General features: G+C 39.1%; 1 protein-coding gene across 7 annotated transcripts in view; it reads right to left on the bottom strand.

Moving 5' to 3' along the window:
- Nucleotides 1-3513: 3513 nt before the first annotated feature.
- The window catches only part of EYA1 (eyes absent homolog 1 (Drosophila)), a 235543-nt gene continuing 217892 nt past the window's right edge, over nt 3514-21164 (bottom strand). For 5 of the 7 annotated variants that reach the window (XM_006880459.1, XM_006880455.1, XM_006880453.1 and 2 more), the window contains 2 exons: nt 18695-18795; nt 3514-4597 (listed from right to left, as the gene is read on the bottom strand). In XM_006880459.1, the coding sequence (XP_006880521.1) occupies nt 4517-4597; nt 18695-18795 (182 nt within the window). In that variant the 3' untranslated portion in view covers nt 3514-4516. The remainder of the gene's footprint in view (nt 4598-18694; nt 18796-21164) is intronic. The other 2 variants (XM_006880454.1, XM_006880458.1) reach the window with 1 other exon arrangement.

Here is a 21164-nt window from a genome sequence, read left to right on the forward strand (position 1 = left end):
GACTGTACCTTCTCCCAGTGGTGCTGGGAGCCTGCAACCTGGAGTAGCCTGAATTCCTCCTGGCTCTCACCAGTCCCCCATCAGGCCTCTTAGCAATCTTGTCATTTCTGCTATGAAGGCTAACCTGCAGATTTATTCTTTCTGCCACCCTAGGGGAGGCTGGCCATTGCTCACCCCCACTGCCCCAATAACCTCACGACTCATTGCCCCACTTCTTGCCAAGCATCTCCATGGGCCACCCTCACATCATTTCAGACTGAGTTAGAGAAGGTCACATGCGGCATAAAACTCCCAGTGACCTCTTGTTCCATGAAGACTAGTATCTAACTCACTCACTTCAACTCCTTCCTGGTCTTCTACTCTTTTACAGTGGGTTTTTCATTTAGAGAACACAATTAAGATTCTCTGCAATTTTTGCCATTTGGTATTTGAACATAGTGTTCACTACTTAGCAGTCTGTGCTCAGCTCAAACATCTTGACTCCAGCCACCTAATCCAAATTGGCTTATCCCTGTCACTTCTGATAAACCATGCTTTATTTTCCACAAAGGACTTTTTAAACCTTATTCATTCATTTTCTTATTGTCTGTCTCCAACAACCCCTGTAAGCAGCCTCTGCAGGATCAGGAACCAGGGTGCACTCAGCACCTAGGACAGTGGCTGTGTTTGGTAGGGTGCCCAGGGAGTCGTCCCTGAATGGAGTTATAAGGACATAAGGACTGTCAGTGAAGACACAGATGGAAAAGTTCATGGAAAGGAGCTGGCATTGTGCACCATACTGGAAAAGGCTTGGCAAAGGAGGAAGCCTTGAAGCTGAAAATGATGGCAAGATTGAGGGAGGCTGAGGTCATTAACAGACATGCAAACAATTTTAAGTCAAAATCAGGTAGGGCTGATAAGACTACTACATGCAGTTTACTTAAAAAAATCCATTTAATGTATACCAAAGGTTTGCGAACTCTAGTGAAAGATAATACTGGGAAGGGAAGTTGTTAGTTGCTATGCATTTGGCTCTGGTTCTGACTCACTGCAGCTCGATGTACAATAGGATGAAACAGCTCCATCCTGAACCATTTTCATGACTGTCAATGTGGTCAAGTCCATTGTCCATTGTCGTCACAATGTATTCCGAGTGTCCTCTAACCAAGGGCTCTATCCCCCAACATTATACCAGACAGAAACCAGATTTGATCCAGTTTCCTCACTGGCTGATTTTTGAAGGTAGATTACCAGGCCTTTCTTCTTAGTCTTGGTTTGGAAGCTCTGCTGGAACCTGTCCACAATTGGTAACCTTGCTTGTATTTGAAATTCCAGTGGCACATTTTTCAGAACCACAGATATGCAAGCTATCACAGTACAAGAAACTGAAAGGTGAAAAAAGAAAGGCAGAATCTCTATTTGGAGGCTCTCGCGACCTAGTAAGCAGCTGTGCTGCAGTCCCCAAAGCATGCTGTTTGAATCCACCAGCTACTATGTGAGAAAAGAATAAGCAATCTCTTCACACAACAAAAGAAGACCAGGGAAATATAAATGCTAATCCATGCTCAAGAGAGAGCCCTTTAAGCAAACTGGAGAGGAGTGTCATGCTAGGAATGTTGCATTAAAAATGTATTTGTTCAGGGTACATATTTCCTATTTTGCCTGATGGCCTTATTTTCTTCACTTGACAGTTAAGCGTCCCTCCCTAAAGATTGTCTCCACATCTTTTTTAGTCTCAGGATAGGAATGTGCTTCAATATATAGCTAACTACTCAACCTCTTTGGCTCTGTGCGTGTATGTAAAAGATGACCACCAGGGGCATGGTAAATGAGTTAGAAAACGGCAAGTTTGATTTTTATGTGTATGTGTGTATACATCATGTGTTTCCGCAGATTCATTCCCAAGAGGACACAAACCATGCTGTTTTACAGTTCTCTGTCAATGATTAACACAGCCAAATCGTAGACATACATGTTGTGAGAGTTTTTATAGATGAAACTATCTTATATCATTGTCCCTTGGGTATTTAAGCGGCTAAATCTATGCTCTGTCAGCCAAGATATTCTATGGTGAATTCTGTTCCATAATAGATAAATGTGAGTGAGGTTCCAGCTTATATTGTTGTGGGGGATTTAAAGAGCTTTTCCACTCATCTGTTCTTACAAGTGATCAAAGAAACAGCTGTTAGCCTTCTAGTGGAGTCTCCTCAAGGACTGATAAAGCCATCACTGCAATTACTTCATACAACTTCCTTTGTTGGACTTTTTAATGCAACCGAGATTCTGTTATTGCGTATAACCAAGAGGAAAAAAGTACAATTCCAGAAATTTACAGTACTTCACAAATCAAGTTTATTAATTTAAACACAAAATTATTGAAGAAAAATTCTGTACACAGTTGTAGACACAACACACCTTTATACAGTAAGGCCAAGATAAGCTGTATTTTCAGTCTGCAGAGTACAAAATCATAAAAAGGAAAAGTTAAAAAACCATCAACTTGTGTTGCTTCGAGCAGAAAGAAAGGGGAGAAAAAGAGCTCATCCAGTTGTTAATTGGAATAATTTGGAGAATTCACAAATGACTAGTCCTAGCAGCAACATGAAACTTCAGAAAAGGGTTATTATCTTTTTAGCTTCTTGGGGGGAGCTGGGTCAAAGCTGGTGTTTTCTTCTGATGCTATAGTAAAGAAAAATTTAAAAGTGATTTCATTATGTTAGAGGTCTTTATCTGAGAAAAGCTCATGCCCAAACAAGTTAAGAAAACCAAATCAATTGTCTTTAAATTGATTTCAACTTACAACAACCAGGGGAGGGAGATAAGAGGAAACCCTATGGTTTTCTCAAAGTTCGAAATCTCAACAGAAGTTGATTATTTCCTTTTCTCCTGCAGAGTAGCTGGTGGATTTGAACTACTGACACTCTGCTTAGTAATTGAATGTTTTAACCTTTACAACACCAGAGCTCCCTGTGAAGAGGGTGAAAACTTGTATTTCCCAGATTTATGCTTATCATGTAATATATAAAATAGGTGGAGAGGAACATTATTCCCTCGGTGATAATGTCTGTGCCCACTCCACTTCTGGCATGAAGGAAAAGAAAAAGAAAGAGAGAGACAGGAAGTATGACTATACCACATTTTTGTGTTGATTTCTTCAGATATGCGAGAATTTTCTCCTTTATCTAAATGGGGAAAAAATGCAGACAGTAAAACAATTCTGAACCCATGGAAAATCATGTTTTGCTAGTTTCCAATTCATGAACATTTTTATTAATAAAATATATCTATCATCTACATTCTTTCTGTGGGAAGAAGGATTTGAATAATCATTTTATTCCAAGTAGTTACATATAATACATTAGTGTGGAAAATGAAAGAACAAAAACAAAAAAAACCCAACAAAACAACCCGACATGGTAAGAAGACCTATTTTCTCCAAATTAGTTAAGAAACTGATGAGTAGTATTTCTCTTGCTTTACCAAGGCCCTATTGATGGAATTTAAAAAAAAAAAAAAAGAGGGGTGGGGACTGGAGAAGAAATTTTGGACAAGTAAAATCCTTACTGACACTCAACATCCATGCTTTTGGTCTTGACAACATTATCTAAAAAAAAAAAATCCATTATCTACATATTTATACCCAGGTTCATTAAGGCGCTGCACATGAATCTGTGCACTATTGCCTCACACTTAACTATCAAGGCATTTCTACTTTTCAATAGCATCTCCCTAAACCATATGTAAAAGAGGCATCATTACAAATTTACACCAAAAATTCTTTCTGTACATGATTGTCTCAGTGATGTACATATTATACGTTTAAATTAGACATAGTTTAAACTACTTTGCAATGTGCTAAAATTAAAAGTACTTGCTGTGTCATGAGGCAAAGGATTTTCATCGCTTATTTCTTACGCTGTTGTCTCTTCAATGATTTGAATCAAAATCTGCCTGGGAGAATCACATGGTCTGTGAACTATATACCTCAATAAAGCTGTGTTGTTGTTTTTGTTGTTGTTGTTGTTGTTTTTTTTAAAAAAAGTCTGTTCATAAATAAGTAGAGATGTATAGATTACCCTGGGGATGAGACACCAAAAAAAGTAAACCTTCTTTACAAGAAAAATGACTCCATTGGTATTTGGGATGCACACTTCAGTTTTTGTTGTGCAATCAAGTTTGCTGTATCAGAGAAGCTGTTTGTATCACACTGAAGATACTAAAAACGTGAGCATTTGCAGGTCCTTTCTTCACAGGTTTGAACCGTGTAGTTAATGTGGCAAAGACACATTAGACTGCGTTAGAACATTCTCATGGCTTGTGTTCACTGGATTCACAGTACTAGAGTCAACAGCTGTTCTCAAGAAATAGGCATGGTCCTCCATTTGCCACAAGGGCAAAAGGGCAAGACCGACAGCAGCTGTGTGTCACTATGTTGAAATCGCTAAGTCCTGCCGTCCAGCGCTGACACGAGACTCAGGCCTGCTGGATCTGTCCCTGGTTGAGGGCGGTCGTGGGGTTTCAAAGTGCTATGCGGCTGTTACAGGTACTCCAGCTCCAAGGCGTGGTGGAGTGCCATGAGGTCCGAGTGGCTGGAGATCCTCCAGAAAGGCATGGCATGCTGCAAGGGGAGAGAGACAGTCAGGACAACATGGTTCTCACACAGACTCTTAACCCTGCCGGAAACCCATCACACCAGCTCCCCCGTTTCTTCCCTGCTGTAAAAACTGCCAGCTAACAGCTCCATATCACATCTGTTTTAAACCAAACTCAAACTTAATCCTCCCCTAAGAATACTGGACTGAATTTTAAAATTCAATCTGGAGTCTGTTGCTTTTAAGATGATGGGCATTTCTTAACTAGATATACAGTGATATGAATGCCAAGCCCGTGCTTAAAATAGAACAGATATGAATGAAACTTCGCTGGACCCAGTTGTCTTTCAAAACATGCATCTAAGCGTATTTTTTAAGGCTGAACATTTACAAAGTGATTGAACAAGAGTTGAAACAGCTGTCCTTAGGTAGGAGTATTTTATATCTTTCAAAACTCAATCTTGCTCATATATGAAGCAACTTATCTTCAATTATTTCCATCAGTTATTTTTTTACATTGATCCCAAAATGGTTTTTGCCATATGGGGAATCATAAATGAATGTTTATGCTTGCTTATTTATGTTTTGTAGATATTTAAACCACTAATCTAAAACTCTAGAGTTTAAACAAGGGAAATATTTACAAAATACGAAGTAAAAAAATACAAAAAATATCAATAAGGTAAAACATGATTATAAAAGTTCACTGTTCAAAACACTCTAATAAGTAATTATAAAAAACTATGTCATCTTTTCAGGGAACAATGTTGTATTTTTTGTTGTCATGTAACATCATGTAAAATTTGCCCTACAGGTGACCCCTCAGTGGGTTTTTAGAGGGTGTAAATCACACAGGAGGATACTGCCCATCTTTTTTTTCCTGGGAGCAACTGGTGGATTTGAACTGTGTGCCTTTGCATTGGCAGTGTAACTCCTTACTAGGAGGCCACCAGAAAAGCAGAGTATCTTATAAAAGGAAAACAATGAAAGAACAGAGTATAATATTTGTGATTATAGTGTTGGGAATCTGAGATTAGAAACTAAGAGTGGAGTTTGACATGGAAGCAAGCAATGCAACCAAGGGGTTCGGGGACGGAATGTGTACACTGTACACACAGTCCACAGAAATGTGATTTGCATCTCCTCCTGTGAAATTACTGCCTCTGAAAACCCTCTGGAGGATTAGCTATGAGTCGCCTCTGTCTCAACAGTATTAAACAACAATAACAACTTGGTGGATGACAATTACATAAACTAGTTAAGTTCAAACTTGAATTTACTGCCAAAGTTATTTGCTAAAATCACGTATTACAGTCAGCCATCAAATGCAAACATTCTTGGACTGTATGCTATTTTGGATTATCTATCTCTGTGACCCTTTAATAATGAGATAACCTAGAATGACCATTGAAGACCTCACTGGAAGTTTAGAAGGCTAGTTCACTTGGCAGCTTGAGCATACAGCCATAATATTTTACATTCGTTCATACAGCATTTTTTGCTTTGTTTTCAGACTTGTGCTACTTGTAGGCAATCTACACATGTATAATCCCTGATTTACCCTTTTGAGATCTGAGGGAAACAGAGAAGTGTACAATAATCATGAGAGGTAAAAAAAAAAAATAATCATGAGAGGTTACCTAAGTTTTATCATTGCAATGGAAGGGAGTTAACCTTTGTGTGGAAAATTAGGAAAATATATGAAGAGTAATGTGCTTGAGCTCATAAGAAATATTAGCATTCTGAAGTCTGTGTGTATGGGAGAGGGAAGGTGAAGAGGATAACATTCACAGCTTTATGTGTGAATAAGAGTGAATAATAATTATGGCTGAAGATCATATCTGGGGCTGTGCTAAGCAGTTACAAGGATTCACCCATGTAAGCCTCACCAGCTACCGAACAAGAGAAGGATAGGCAATCTTCTTTCATATTTACGGCTTCTGATAATCCACTGGTGGGTCAGTTCTGATAATAACATGAGCCATGAAGGGAGATCTGGTGGCCTAATGTGTAGAGAGTTGTGCTACTAAGGCAAAAGCAGCACTGCTCTGGTGGTGTGAATCCACCAATGGCTCCAAGACAGAAGGATGAGCAATCTCCGTCAGGGTTTGCTATGAGTCAGTTCCAACTTGGCTGCTAACCTGAAGGCTAAATGTCTTGAACTCACCAGTGGTTTCATGGGAGAAAGATGGGCAATCTCCTACTGTGTAATCTGCTATTAACTGGAACTAACTCAACAGTAAGGAGAGACAGATGAGACATGTTGGCATAGTGTGTTGAGCAAGCTAAAGTGAAAGACAGACAGATAATATGATGCCAGTGAAGAAATAACAAGAGAATGTAGGACACACTTCTTGTTCCCACTATATCCACAGCTGAACTGGTGACTTGCCATAAGATGGCACCTTGGGGAAGGAGAGACAATACGGGCAGGACTGAGAACCTGGGAATACCAAGCCACAAGTCTCAAGGCTGAGGTGCCTGTATGCTCATTTTGGGAGATTCTTGAGTATATTCTGTTACGAATCTGGATTATAATCCTTTGGCCTCCCCAATATGTTTCTCTGTGGTCTGTGAGCTATCGCAACAGATTTTGAAAGCAGTAAGATGGTGTTGAGATGAGTAAAAAGAGGTATGGGAGTGTGGGAGACATGTCTGACCTCATGGGAATTAGATTTGTACAGAACCAGTTCCTCTTTGTCAAGCTGGTTAAGGTCATATATAGCTGTCCCCACGTGGCCCTTGCTTTCTTTACAGGCACTGAGACATTTGAGGGATTATGATGTATAGCTTTGGATTTAAAAATTGTCTGATTTATAACAATATAGTAATTTAATTTTTATTAGAATAGAAATTCATGTTTATACTAAAGTATTTATAAAATACATAAGGAATACAAAAAAAAATTCTAATCCTATACTAAGAGATAATGACACTGAATATTTGTGTCTATTTCCATATACATTTAAACTTATGTATACATACAGTATATAACATTCTACACACTGCTTGCTGGTAACATGAGTCCAGTATGTACAAATACTTTTAAAGAAAATGATTCATTAATGTTTTCAAATAGATCAAGTATTCAATTTATCAAAACACTTAAAAACTCATTGCTGTCCAGTCAGAAGCAACTCAGAGGTGACCGTTCACTGAGTTTTCAAGGCCGTAAATCACATAAAAGGAAGTGCTCATCTTTCTCCCACAGACCTGCTGGTAGATTAAAACTGTCAGAAAGGTGCGGCCTTTGGAATAGCAGTGTAATTCCCTAGGGACTACATTACCAGAGTTCTCATCCAATTCATAGCTATACCAAGTATATAGTTCAGTATTAAGAATATGTTTTACTTTTACATACATTTCCCATTCCCAATTAGCTTTTCTTTTTTTATTTTCTTGATTTAATTTTCTAGAGATTCACTTTCCTACCCCAAAACTCATGGTGAGCCCAAGTGATCCCAAAGAACCAACAGGGTTTTCTTGGCTGTTCTCACACAATTGAATAAAAGGAGTTATACTTCTATATAGTAGATGCACCATTGTATCAGGATGTAATAAGAGAGGCTGAAGTTCTTCAGCTGGTCATCCAGATACTTTTAAGACACATATCTTCATAAAGAAGGTCCTCAAGTGGTACAAACATTACCAACTAAACTATAGGTTGGTGGTTCAAACTCAATCTGTAGATCATTGGATAAAGGCTTGGTGGTCTAGTTCTGTAAAGATTAATGCCAAGAAAAGCCTATGGGAAAATTCTACTCCAAAATCCACAGGGCCACCATGAGTAAAACTTATTTCAGCAGCAATGTGTACATTTATAAATAAAAGGAAAATTCTTGAGAGAGATGGAACGCTTTTTCTAGAGCAAACTCACTGCTGCTGAGTTGATTCTAATTCAAAATAACTCTTTATCAGGTTTCTGAGGCTATAAATCTTATGGGAGGAGATTGCCCATCTTTCTCTTATGGAGTATCTGGTGGATTTGAACTTCTGGAGACTCGAAGCCTTTTGGTTAGTAGTATCTCTTATAGACTAGTAGGTTCCATCAAATTCTTTTGCATAATAATTACCTGGAGTTGGATATACCAGCCTAGACAAGTCCTATACAAACACCACCATTATCAATACAAACCTGAAAGATACTAGTATGTTTTAAGCACATGTTAAAGAATGCACTGAATGGTAGATAAATTTCAAACTGAAGCTGGGTTAAAACTCCAAGTAATTCCTTGGTATATGTTAAAATATAGCCTGGGCATTTAACAATAAACAGAACTTCTAAACAATAGTTGCTTTGTATCCCTAAAATTGTAGGTCCTGATGCCAGCCCAAAAGCATTTTTTATTATAACTGTTCTATCATATACATTATGCTCAAAACCATTATATGGAAAGAGGAGTGCATTCAAAGAGAACCCCAAAGTTTTGTTTGTTTGTTTACTGGCCCTTAAACACCAATGTCTTTAGTCTTCCTATATAGAGTATTAATTCAAACCACATGGTCAAGTGGCACACTGCAATGAGCTCAAACAATGAATTATGCCTCTAATTCAGCACAGGTGATATCCACATGAGGTACATATGGTTATTGTGCTTGAATAACTGGAAGGCTGGATGTATGAGTACACCCAAAGGTGCTTTGGAAGAAAGGATTTTAGAAAAGTAAGCCGCTGACCCCTCTATGAATCACAGTTCCAAGGTCACGCACATGGCTGCCATGACTTAGAATCAACTCAATAACAACTGATACAGCACATTCCAAGACATTGCATCACACTGCAACACTGATGAGGTCGTTCATGAGAAAGAGGGAGCTAAAGGTGCTGCAATGAGAACTGGAAAACATCAGGCTTACCTGAGGCAGAAAAGGTGTTCTCTGGGAGCACCTCTACCAGAAAACAACAAGTACTTTCTCAGCACTATTTTATAATGGGAAGGGTAAAAATAGTGGCTTCTCTATGAGAAATGGATATTTATTTCATTCTTACTTAAGAGTTATGGGAACTCTGGTAGTACAGACCTTAGAGAGTTTCACTTGAACTGAAAAACTTTATGTCTCCAGAAATCTGAATGCATCAGTAGCTTTAGGGAAGATGTGTGGTCATCTGCCATTTCCATTTATGGCCTCAAAAACCTGAGGAAGGGAGCAAGCCATTCATTCGCGCCACCCCCCCACCCCCCCAAGTAGTGGGGCGAGCTGATCGTTCAGCCCCTGGCAGTGGGGTGAGCCATTAGTTCAGCCCCTGGCAGGGCGAGCTGGCTCTCAGGGTGAGATCCTCAGCCCTTGGGTTGTGACATCCGACCCCTGGGTAGAAAAAACTGTTTAGGGCATACAGAGAATTTTATCGAGGCTACTTTCCTCCACCCTCTCTCCCAGCACACCTGTAAGTAACACCCCCAAAGTCCTTCTATTTCTAACTCACAAGTTTGTTCTCTCTAGATTTGCTCACTTTTCTACAGGTAACCTTAACACTGAGTTTTACTCCAGACCTGACACTGAACCCATTTCTAGAGACAAAAAGGAAATACAACAGCCAGTTAAGGAAGTAAAGGAGGATGGAGCCTCAGGGTTCAGTCAGTCATCCCCACTGGACCCACCTGGGAAAACACTTTGCAGTCCAGAGGGGAGTAAATGTCAGGAAAATATCTTCTAACAGAACAAGAAGGCAAGCAGCTTCAACCCAAGACCACCAGTAAGGTGAGAAAGTGTGCTTCCTTTCCCCCTTCACATCAATGCCCCTGTTCAGCATGAAGAAGCCAGAGAGTCTGCACCCAATTCCCAAATGAGAAACCCACAAGTGAAAAAGACAGTTTGTTTAATCACCATTGGAGTATGCTTACCATTGCCCTGTATCATCTGGTCCCCACTGGATCCTTTTCATTTCCTTCACCTGCTCACCCCACCAACCAAATTGTGCAGCCTTGCAACTGCATTCCTGCAATTTTCATTCCTGCCCACCCTCACCCTTCTGCTCCCAACCCTCACCTCCGTGTATCCCCAACAAGTTTTTCCCAATAAAATAAATAAAAAAAACCCAATAACCACAAAAAACCTGAGGAAGGGTCAGTTATGAGTAAATATACCAACTTCACAGCATTGAGTGTGCATTTTTTAATAGTTTTTAAAAGGTTGTGTGTTGGTGTGAGGATGACATTGGTAGGTGTCAAACAGTTGACTACAGCAACTCACAGCAACCCTATGATTCAAACTTCTGTTAACAAGTAATTAATACTAACACTGCAAAATAATGTTTTTCTTAATTTACACATATACTGATATAAAGACTAAAGAATTTACAAAGGGTTTTTAAGGACAGGTGAGTGTAAAGTAATTAACTCTTCTGTTCCCACATTGACTAGAGAACCTTATTTCTTAAATGAAATCAGAGTGAGAGGGTGGCTTCTCCATCAAGTCTCAGAAGCGATAAATCTTTACAGGAGATTGCCTTTCTTTGTGCAATAGAGCAACTGGTGGATTTGAACTACTGACCTCTCAGTTAAAAGCTGAAAATTATGCTGCTAACCTGAAGACCATACCTTTCTGATGGTACTAATTAACACTATCATCTCTGTTGCAAAAACATGGATAATCTTGTCCAGTGTGATTTACAGCCTCCAAAAATCCACTGGAGGGTCAGCTATGAGTTGGTTCTACCTCAATAGGACATTTTTTTCCCCAGAAGCAGGCTACTTCATCTTCCTCCCAAGAAACAGTGTGAGTTCAAACCACTGGCTTTGTGTGTGTGTGTGTGAACAGCAGAGTTCTTTGGTGAATGTACCACAAGGGACAGGAATTCCAGCTAGGAAGAGATATTCCATGACAGGTGGTTATGCACAGAGCAATTTCAGCAATTAATTTGGAGGTGATGAGGCTGGAATGATGTGGTCGTTACAGACACTAAAAAGGGAGTAGGGTCTACAAGCTAGAAGTACTTAAGACTATTTAATTTCATCTCAAAAAAGTCACTGCTGCTGAATTGGAAGTGACTCATTCATCACTGACCTTCCAGTGGGTTTTTAAGAGACTGTAAATCACATGAAAGAAGACCGGCCTTTTTTCTCCTGTGGAACTGCTGGTGGATCCAAACCACAGAGAACTGCCATCTTTGGGTTAGCAATGCAATTTCCTATGGACTATGCCACCAGAGCACCCTATATCTAACTAGGGTTTAGATCGTTATCTTTTAAATGAAGAGAAACCCACTCAGTAGCTCTGGGATAGAAAGACTTGGAAATCTGCTCTTGTAAAGACAATACAGCCAAGGAGAATGTCAAGGGGTAGTCATACTCCATCACACTGCATCACTATAAGTTAAAACTTGACTCAACAGCCCATAACAAAACAACAATAGAAGGGAATGGAAACTAGGGCTTCCAGCAGTCATTGTGAACAATGTATGTTATGCAATGTGGGCTTGCTGCAAGGGAAGGCTGGGTAGGACAGGTGCATGTGGCTGGTAGCAGAGAAAGCAGTGAGAGTAACTAAAGTGGAGCAGGCACAACTAAGGCAAAAATCAAAAGTGATGGGCTGGAGGCAGAAAATGCCAGAGCAAGCTGTGAATTGGATGGACTGGCTTGGGGTGGTTGAACTCATTTGACTGTATTCAGATATTCAGGTGGGTATGACATAGCACACCTAATTAGGGATATCAGGTAACCACACTTCTAGAACTCAAGCAAAACAAGTCACAAGTTTTAACAAAAGTGATAACTGGCACTGTGACATGGATTATTGTTGTTAAGTGCTGTTGAGACAAATATGACTCATTGCGACCCTATGAACGACAGATCTGAACTTTGGCCTGTCCTGTTCCATCCTCAGTATCTCTGACACATTTGAGCCCACTGCTGCAGTTACTGTGAATCAATCTCAGTGAGGGTCTTCCTCTCTTTCACTGACCCTCCACCTTTTCAATCATAGCACTCTTTTTCAAGTAATAGCCTCTCTCAGCAACATGCATGAAGTATATGAGACAAAGCCTCCTACATTTCTACTTTGTGCATTCTATGTTCCAATTACTAAAGGATGCTCGCAGCAGTTTCTCCTCATTTTCAGTGACTTCTAATCTGTTTTTACTTATAATACTACATTCTGGAGAGTCAGCTATGACTCATAGCTGACTTGGTTCCTACTAAGTTGGCACATAACAACAATATCAACATACACTCATACATGCATGAACCACATTTAAACTACAAATTGGAGAATTCTTAGCAAAGGACTAGAAGCAGGGTAAATGTTCAGCCTCAGGGCTACGCCACTATCTAAAAGGATGAAAGATGTAGATTTGAACGGATCTGGAATAACTGCTAAATATAAGTGAAAAAAGTACAGAAAGTGACTGTTCAGTTGCCTTTTGGATAAAAAGAATACATCTGTGTTATCATGTGCACACATTTTCTCAAAACATTTACATATGGCAGTACCAATTTTTTCTAAAGTAATAACCAAAAGGTCTTTGCTGTTGTGTAGCATCAAGTTGGAACTGACTCATGGCTGATCCTCCAGAAGGTTTAAAACAATGTAAGTCTGTGTGTAGCTTTGCTATTGTGTAGATCCAGTTATGGATCATTGCCATTATTCATTCCTCTGTGTTATCCACAAGAAGTTTGTTTTAAGATCTCTGAAAATTAGACATAAACTATGGAGCTATTATAAAACCAAGCCACTTATTCTCTTGTTCATTCCCTTCAAGTGGATTCTGATTCATGTTAATTCCACATGCAGTGCAGAACTGCTCTATAGGTTCTTATGGTTGTGAGACAATGGGCAATCAGGGTACAAGGGACTCTTTTATTTGGTTTATTTTTATCACCTGTATGTCTGGTTACTTTACACATAATTTCCCTATTCTGTATTATGTTGTTGCTATGTACCATTGAGTCAGAACTGCCTAACAGCAGACCTAAGAGTGTGTTTTCAGAGTCATTATATTGCATGGGAGAAGACTGCCCATCTTTGGAAAGCCCATCTTTGGGGCTATTCTTTGGAAAGGGACAGGACGCTAAGAAGGGGTAGGGTTGACCAAGGAGAGGAAGACCTCGACTGGGTGCACTGACACAGTGACTGCCACAATGGGCTCCTGTGTATCCTAAAGTATGAAGAAGGAACAGGATAGAACAGGGTCGGGTCTTTTGTTCATTGGGTCACTATGAGTTGTACTTGAAACAAAAACAATACGTCAGCAAATGATGGTTTGGAAAGTTTTACTCCATTCACATTAATAAAGTACACTCCAGTTTGTGAAGGCAACTCTTTCTATTTATATCCTGAATGCCTTCTACATAAGGAGCTCATCTTCTGGAATGATATTAAATAGTGTTCTCTTAAGGTCTTGGTACTGCTATTAATGCTTATTAATAACCATCAATTTGTTAGCTATGTCTTTAACTTATGATTAACTTTATTTTTTTTAATACTGGTTCATTTATAAAGTTTGAATACATTGTTTTTCACAACAGATCTTTCCCATTTCCTTCATTATCCCCACCAATCAAACTGTGCGACCCTATGATTAACCCTCTCCCATCCTCACTTCTCTGTCTTCATCTCCCCCTTGGATCCTCATATTCGTTCTACAATAGTGGTTTTATATAGTGTTTGTCCTTTTGGGACTGAGTTAGTTCACTCAGTATAATTCTCTCCAGTCCCTCCCAAGTTAGGTAGTCATTTTCAAAATTGCTCCTGTGTGCTGATGTAGTCCATCATGTGAATGTACCATCATTTCTCAATCCATTCCACTGTAGCTGGACATCTGGGCTGTTTTCATGTTCTTGCTATGGTAAATAATGCTGTTGTGAACATTGGTGTACATGTCTCTGTGCCTCAGTTCTCATTTTCTTGGGTTATATTCCAGGCAGTGGAATAGCTGGGTCATATGGAATTTCTCTGTTCAGCTTTTTTTTGAGGAAGAGATGTTATAGACATTTTTCCTTAAATTAAATAACCCCTCTAAATGAAATAATGTTGTTAGTTGCAATCTACTGAATTGTCTCTATTTCTGTGTAGGACTCTCAAGATATCTTCTGAAGAGTATCAGATCCTTTCACATTTTCTAATGTGCAAATTACATGATTTAAACCCTTATTCATAGCTCATAGCTTAGAACCAACTCATAACTGATCCTCCACTGAGGCTGTGAGTAGGGGTGGGAATTGGCCAGTTTTCTTCCAAGGAGCAGCTGCTCAATTCAAACTGCCTGCCTTTGGGTTGGCAGCACAAATCTTTACCACTGTGCCACCAGAGCTCATTAGTTGACTACAGAATTAAAACATTAGTAATTCCAAAAAGCTAAATACCTTAAGTTAGAAAATAATTTTAACAAATGGCAATCTGTAACTCTGAATGATAGAATGTCAAACTTTGAAACTTTTTTTAATTGTGATTTTAATGAAAATTTACAGAGAGGTTAAGTTTTCATTAATTCACTGATACACATTTTCTGTCCTCCCCTTCCCCCAATTCAGTGGGGGAACTGTACTAAATTATAATGAACCTCTTGCTCCAGATTGTTAACTGTCATATATATAACACCTAGTCATACATTCCTTTCAGGCAGTCCTTTCCTTCATCTGTTCCAGTGTTCATCCTGCCCACTCTTTTCCTGTTCCTCCCCACTCCCTCAAACCCTACCACATAAATCTTATTTTATAACAGCACTCTTAGGCAGTATTTGTCCTTTTGTGAATAAGATATTTCACTCATCATAATATCTTCATGACTCACCCATGCTTTGTAGTGTTAGACAAATTCATTGTTTTCCAGTGTTGTGTAATATTCCACTATGTGATTATACCATGGCTTTCCTATCTTTGTTTACTGATGAATAGCTGAGTGCTGGGCTGCTTCCACCTCTTAGCTATTGTGAGAATTACAGCAATAAACATGAGTGTGCACACATCTGTTTGCATCACGGCTCTGATTTCTTTTGGGTATATTCCCAATAGTAGGACAGCTGGGTCAAAGGGAATTTTAATTTCCAACTTTGTAAGAAAGTGCCAGACTACTTTCTGTAGTGAAACTTAGTGAATCTTTTGCAAGATTATTTCTGAACAAATGTTTTTCCACACACATTCTGGTTATTTTTTAAGCTTTAGTTGACAGTTTCATTAGATTGCCTACACTGGCAGGTTCAATGTGCAATAAATCAGTTATAAATAGATACTCTTAGATTTTTCTCACATGCACCTATCCCAGGAACTCAAATCAGTGCATTGAGGCTCAGAGCAGTCATCTGTAGTAAAAAATTCAAAGCATATGTTCTCTGCTGGTGGGTTCCTAGTTTCCCTTTGGTATGAGCATGTTTGTGCTCATGTGTGTTTATGTGTCTCACATGTAAAGACAATAAAACATTCAAAGATAAACAGTGGAAACAATCTCAACTATTCTTCAAAGAGAATAAATACCCTTAGTCTTATTGCTACTTAGGCCTATTACAACTTTCAATTCTGACATCAAACCAAGAATTTGTTCCATGTTGTATTCACTTATGCCAAGCTTCCTAGAAACACGCTTCTCAGAAGAGTTTAGGGAGTCACTCACCCACACAAACTTTGATAGGGCCCAAAGACTTCACTTGCGTTCACTGCATTTCAAGTGATCACTTTAAAACACATCCCTCTGTCTACCACAAGCTCAAAAGCTATACTTCTGAAATGAAACTTGTTGGTAAATATCAGAGGGACAGGACCACCAGGAGGGCAGATTCACAGCATGGCCCAGGGCCACATTGGCATGAAATGTTGCTCTTCAGAGGTGCAAATCTCTTCCATGCCTCCCTGGCCAGTAGGAGGTCCTAGTTAGGAATGGCCTGGGGAATCCAGAGACTTTCCCAGGAAGAAGAATGAGTCTGCATTCCCACCAAACATTCGTTTTAGCTCTAACTTAGTCTGGAAGAAATGTTATCAAGACTTCCACAAGGCTGACATCTATGCCTAATGGCCATGGAGACAGGTCACTGGTGAAGTCAGAATGGTTGCACTGGTGCTTCATGGGCAAATTTGGTTTAGTATCAAGTCCTCCTAGAGCTGAAGTGTGTGTGGCATTCCATCAGCACAGGTGACAGCTGTGTAAACTATGAGGGAATTATGGAACCCAGTAATATTCTATGATGTAACTGAGATTATTTATTATTTACAGAATGGGTGTCAGAATCTGTGCTTTTGCTGGAAATTAAAAACAGCATAAATAAAGCCATCTTCAGAATCTACTGGAAAGTTGGTAATGTGTCATGATCAATGCTCAACTCTCCATCTATAATCTAGAGACTCGTGCAATTACGGGTGTGGTGTCTGTTGTTCTATATTGTCAAGCTGAAGCCGATTCATAGCTGACATGCCAGCAGTTCAAGAGGATGTACACTGCACAGAAAGAGACTTCCCGTCTTTCTCCACTGAACTAGACAGTGGATTCAACCTGTGCCTTTGGGTTAGTGGTATAACTCCTTACCAATAGGCCACCAGGAATATTCCAGAAAAACTGACTTGTTTTTTTATAGACATAGACAGTGATTCCTACAAGTTAATATATGGGGAAGGATGGATAAAGTATTCTATTGTGGTTAATCTCATGAAATAGTTTATGCTTCTAATTCAAGAACCACTTAGAGACTACAAATGTGCCAAGATTTAGGGCACTGAAAAAACTTTCAAAACAAAGTGTTAAACCAAAAAAAAAAAAAATAACCCCAAACAACATGCGATCCCCACCTCCCTGGAAGTCATATTTCTTGCTGAAATGCACACACATACACAAATCATTAACAATATAAATACCATTTGTTGTATGCTTGGCATGCATCAAGCTGTTTAAAGTGTTTTAGAGATCTTAACTAAATTCAAATCTTAAAATAATCTCATCACCTTGGTGTTATTGCCATCTCCATTTTTTTTTAGATAAGTGTAGAGAGACAGCAGAACAGAAGGTTAATTAACTTACTCAAAGTAACGTACTGAGGCTATTATTAGGTGCTGCAGAGCCAACTGTGACTCACCATGACCCTAAGAACAGCTGATATGAACCTTGCCCTATCCTGTGTCATCCTGAGCATCTCTAACATACGCAAGCCCATTGTCATGATCACTGCGTCCATCCATCTTCCTCTCCTTCTCTGACCCTCGACCTGTCTCAGCATGTCTTTTTCTTAGGACTGCCTCTTCCTGACAACAAAACCCAACTAGTAAGTGACAAAGTCAGTTGGAACCCAGACTATCTTGTGCAAGAATCCACCCATCGCTGCAGTTTCTCCAGTTAAAATACAAGCAAGTGCTTTTAAAAACAGAGTAAATAGTAAAGGTGGCATATGACCTGAATCTTGAAAATGATTAAGACAATGAGAGGGGGGCCTTCAGGAAAATCTCATTCCAGGAAGAGAGAGAAAATGGTGATGTTAAACAGATGACTGTGACCACAATGCAAGATGCAAAATGAAAACATAATCTGCACCAAAGTTGTGATGAACTGGAAATTCTTCCCCCCCCCCCACCATTAACTGAGATGTCATGGGAAGCCTCTGCTAAGGGGAATGACAGAGTTACACTTGCAAGGATTCTGAAGGATAAGATGAAGGTGCAGTGGGAAAACTGGTAGCCCAGGGATATGTTATCTGGTCCATTTCCTTCACTTCTTCCCAAGTATTGTCCCTAGGGAGACCAGCACTAATGTATGTCATTATAAAATGAAAGTACCATATTCTCAGGGCAAAAAAGTTTTCACCTTGCAAGCGAGCTTCTTCAAATGATACTCTGAAAAGGTTCCTAGCTTTACGTTGAGGCAACAATGTTTTGATCACCTGGGGTTATTTTCCATGGGTTCAAGAAAGGGGGCATGCTGGCATGGCGACAAAACAATCATGACTTTTCATGGCTAAGCCTTCTTTACTTCTCAAGTCTACTTTCTCGGAAGACCAATCACACACAACCATGTATGCCTTCTACTGTTCAAAAAGATCATATCATATGTATTTCATTCTATTTTCCCCCTTTTCAGTGCTGACCGCTCCACAAACATTCTTCATTTGCTTCAGACAAATAGAAGAATGTGTTTTGATTATCCAGGTAATGAGAATTTTGAGAACTAAGGACAGCCGACTGGCCCAGCCTCCACTGAAAAGGTCCACTTACCTTTTTCGCTCCCTGTTCTTCTTCCACACCATCTCCTATAACAACATACACCACTTTCCTTCCAAACCTCTGGATTATCCTCTCAAAACAGCTCTCCTTTCCTGATTAAAAAAATTATAAAATATCATAAATGTAAAGTTTGAGTAATCCAATACTACAATACAGGAACTTGGAACTTAAAAAGGCCAGCATTTTCCTTCTGATTCAGCTCTATCCCACTTGTGTATACTAAGAGAAGAATGCTTTCATATGCTACTAGGGTACTTTGTGGACTGGCACATGTTTTTTTAAAACCTGTAAACTAATTAGCAAGTGGGTTTTATTCCTTGGAAATTGAAGCTTTGATACTCTTTCCCTAAGAATTCATTTATTGTGGAGCAGGACCCAGTAAATCGCAGTTTAGCAGTTGAAGGAAATGTATTATTTATTACTATGTTTCCCCTCCCTACAAGCAGGAGTAATCAAATGCATGTGATTCCAGTGACATATTTTTGCTTGATTTTAACCATGTTTTAATGTATCAAACCCCAAAAATAATGACTGAGCCAAAAACAATTGAGGATGACGAAGAATAACTGGAACTGGTACTGTTACAGCAAGAGAAAACAAAGCCAGGATGAATTTATCCTTTTGTTTTTGGGTTAAGATTCTATTTGAATTAAAGACTCCTGAAGCCGATGGTGTTTACCTGGAATATTCTAGAGGACAGCTTGTGAAATAAATGTCAGGTAGTGTAGGGGACTACTGAGAGATCATACCTGCCTGCCTTACCCAGGAACCTAGTGTGCAATACAACACTTTCCTAGAGAAAAGCCAGGATACAGGTAACAGAACACCTTTATCTGTCTGTTATCTTTCCCATGTCATGACTCAGTTTGGGCTCCTGTGGCCGGCTCCACTGTCAGCACAGCCCGGCAGTTAATGCGGTCATTGTTTCTTCCCAGTGAAGGAACTGGTGCACCAAGTGCTGAGCTGCCAATAGGGTCATTTCAATGGACAATGGGGAAGTTTATAGCTTTCAAACGTGAATGGCTGAGCTGGGACTGCGTGTCTTTCAAAGCAGGATCAGATATACACATGAACAAATTGCTTGTTTGCTTAAACAAATGTGTGCTTTATATTTGTATTTTGCACTAAAGTCTCTCGTTTGCATCTGACAGAATGAAATCGGGCCAGGCTTATTCAAAGGACGCAATTTCAATGTGTCTTTAGTCGTCCACCAAACTGTGAAATATGAAATCACTTTCCAAAACAAATATAAAATGTTTTCACTGCAAAAATATACAAGCCAAAAGTTAGATATCATGAAACACCCCCCACCTCTCATCCTTAATATCTGTAGACATTTTAATCAAGTTTTATTTTCCAGAAAAAAATGGCAGGTAAATTTGATGCTATTTAAAGGTTTAGCTGTGTTGGAGGGAGAAGATGTTTCCCCTCCTTATTTATAAGCTATATGCGATTTCTGAGTCATGTATACATTTTCCACAATTAAGAAACTGAACTGACATTTATATAAACTTTTGATGTTAGTGAATCCATTTTACCTGGAAAAGCATATTGACACTGTTGTTAGTTGTTGTTGAGTGGAGTACGACCTGTAGCGATTTAATGAACAACAGACCTGAACCCTGTCCTATCCTGTGCCACCCTCACACTTCCTGACATGCCCACTACAGCAGTCACTGTGTCAGTCCACCTGGTTGAGGATCTTCCTTTCTCTTTTTGCCAACCCTCCACCTTTTCAAGCATGGAAATAGTATATAATTCGGGAAATTATAAGCTAGTTGTTGGAAAACTCCAGGAATTTCTGCGCTGATACCAAAATTGTATCTCCTTTGATAACAAATTAAGTAGCAACTGTCAAGGTTTCTGTCTCTATTTTTCTTATTAAAAGCTTCTAATAATAGTTTTGTGATAATTTCTACCAGGATAAATTTTAGCTTTGTATTTTTTGGGTACACAATAAAAATTAAAAGTTCACTATCACAGACAAAATAGTCATTAAAATATGTAATATTTAACAAGATTGTTATTATCCTATTTTTCAAATTATTGGGGATTGGAGTTAAATACATATCATTCCTCTCTATTGATATATATAAAACAAGACTTACACCTGTCATGCTGGGCAAGGTAGAATATCAACAAAAGAAAGGAACTTCCTATGCGATGGATTGATTCAATGACAGGGTAGGGAGGGACGACAGAGAAGATGAAGATGGAATAGGAGAGGGCAAGATTCAGATATGTTGTTCATCGGATCTTTATGAGTCATAGCAAACTAGATGGCACCTAACAACAACAAATATAAACTGAATGCTATTTTTGTGTAACATAAGGATATATAATATTCTGGTCCTAACAGGTTACTAGGCATTCTGTTCTATTTGGTAAAACCAGTAACCAGTTTCTAGAATGTTAACTATGCCCCAACCTTATTTGTGTCAGAGTATTATTATTGTTGTGC

Source organism: Elephantulus edwardii, unplaced genomic scaffold, assembly GCF_000299155.1.
Source record: "Elephantulus edwardii isolate Elephantulus edwardi_28Jun2011 unplaced genomic scaffold, EleEdw1.0 scaffold00008, whole genome shotgun sequence".
Taxonomy (NCBI): Eukaryota; Metazoa; Chordata; class Mammalia; order Macroscelidea; family Macroscelididae; genus Elephantulus; species Elephantulus edwardii.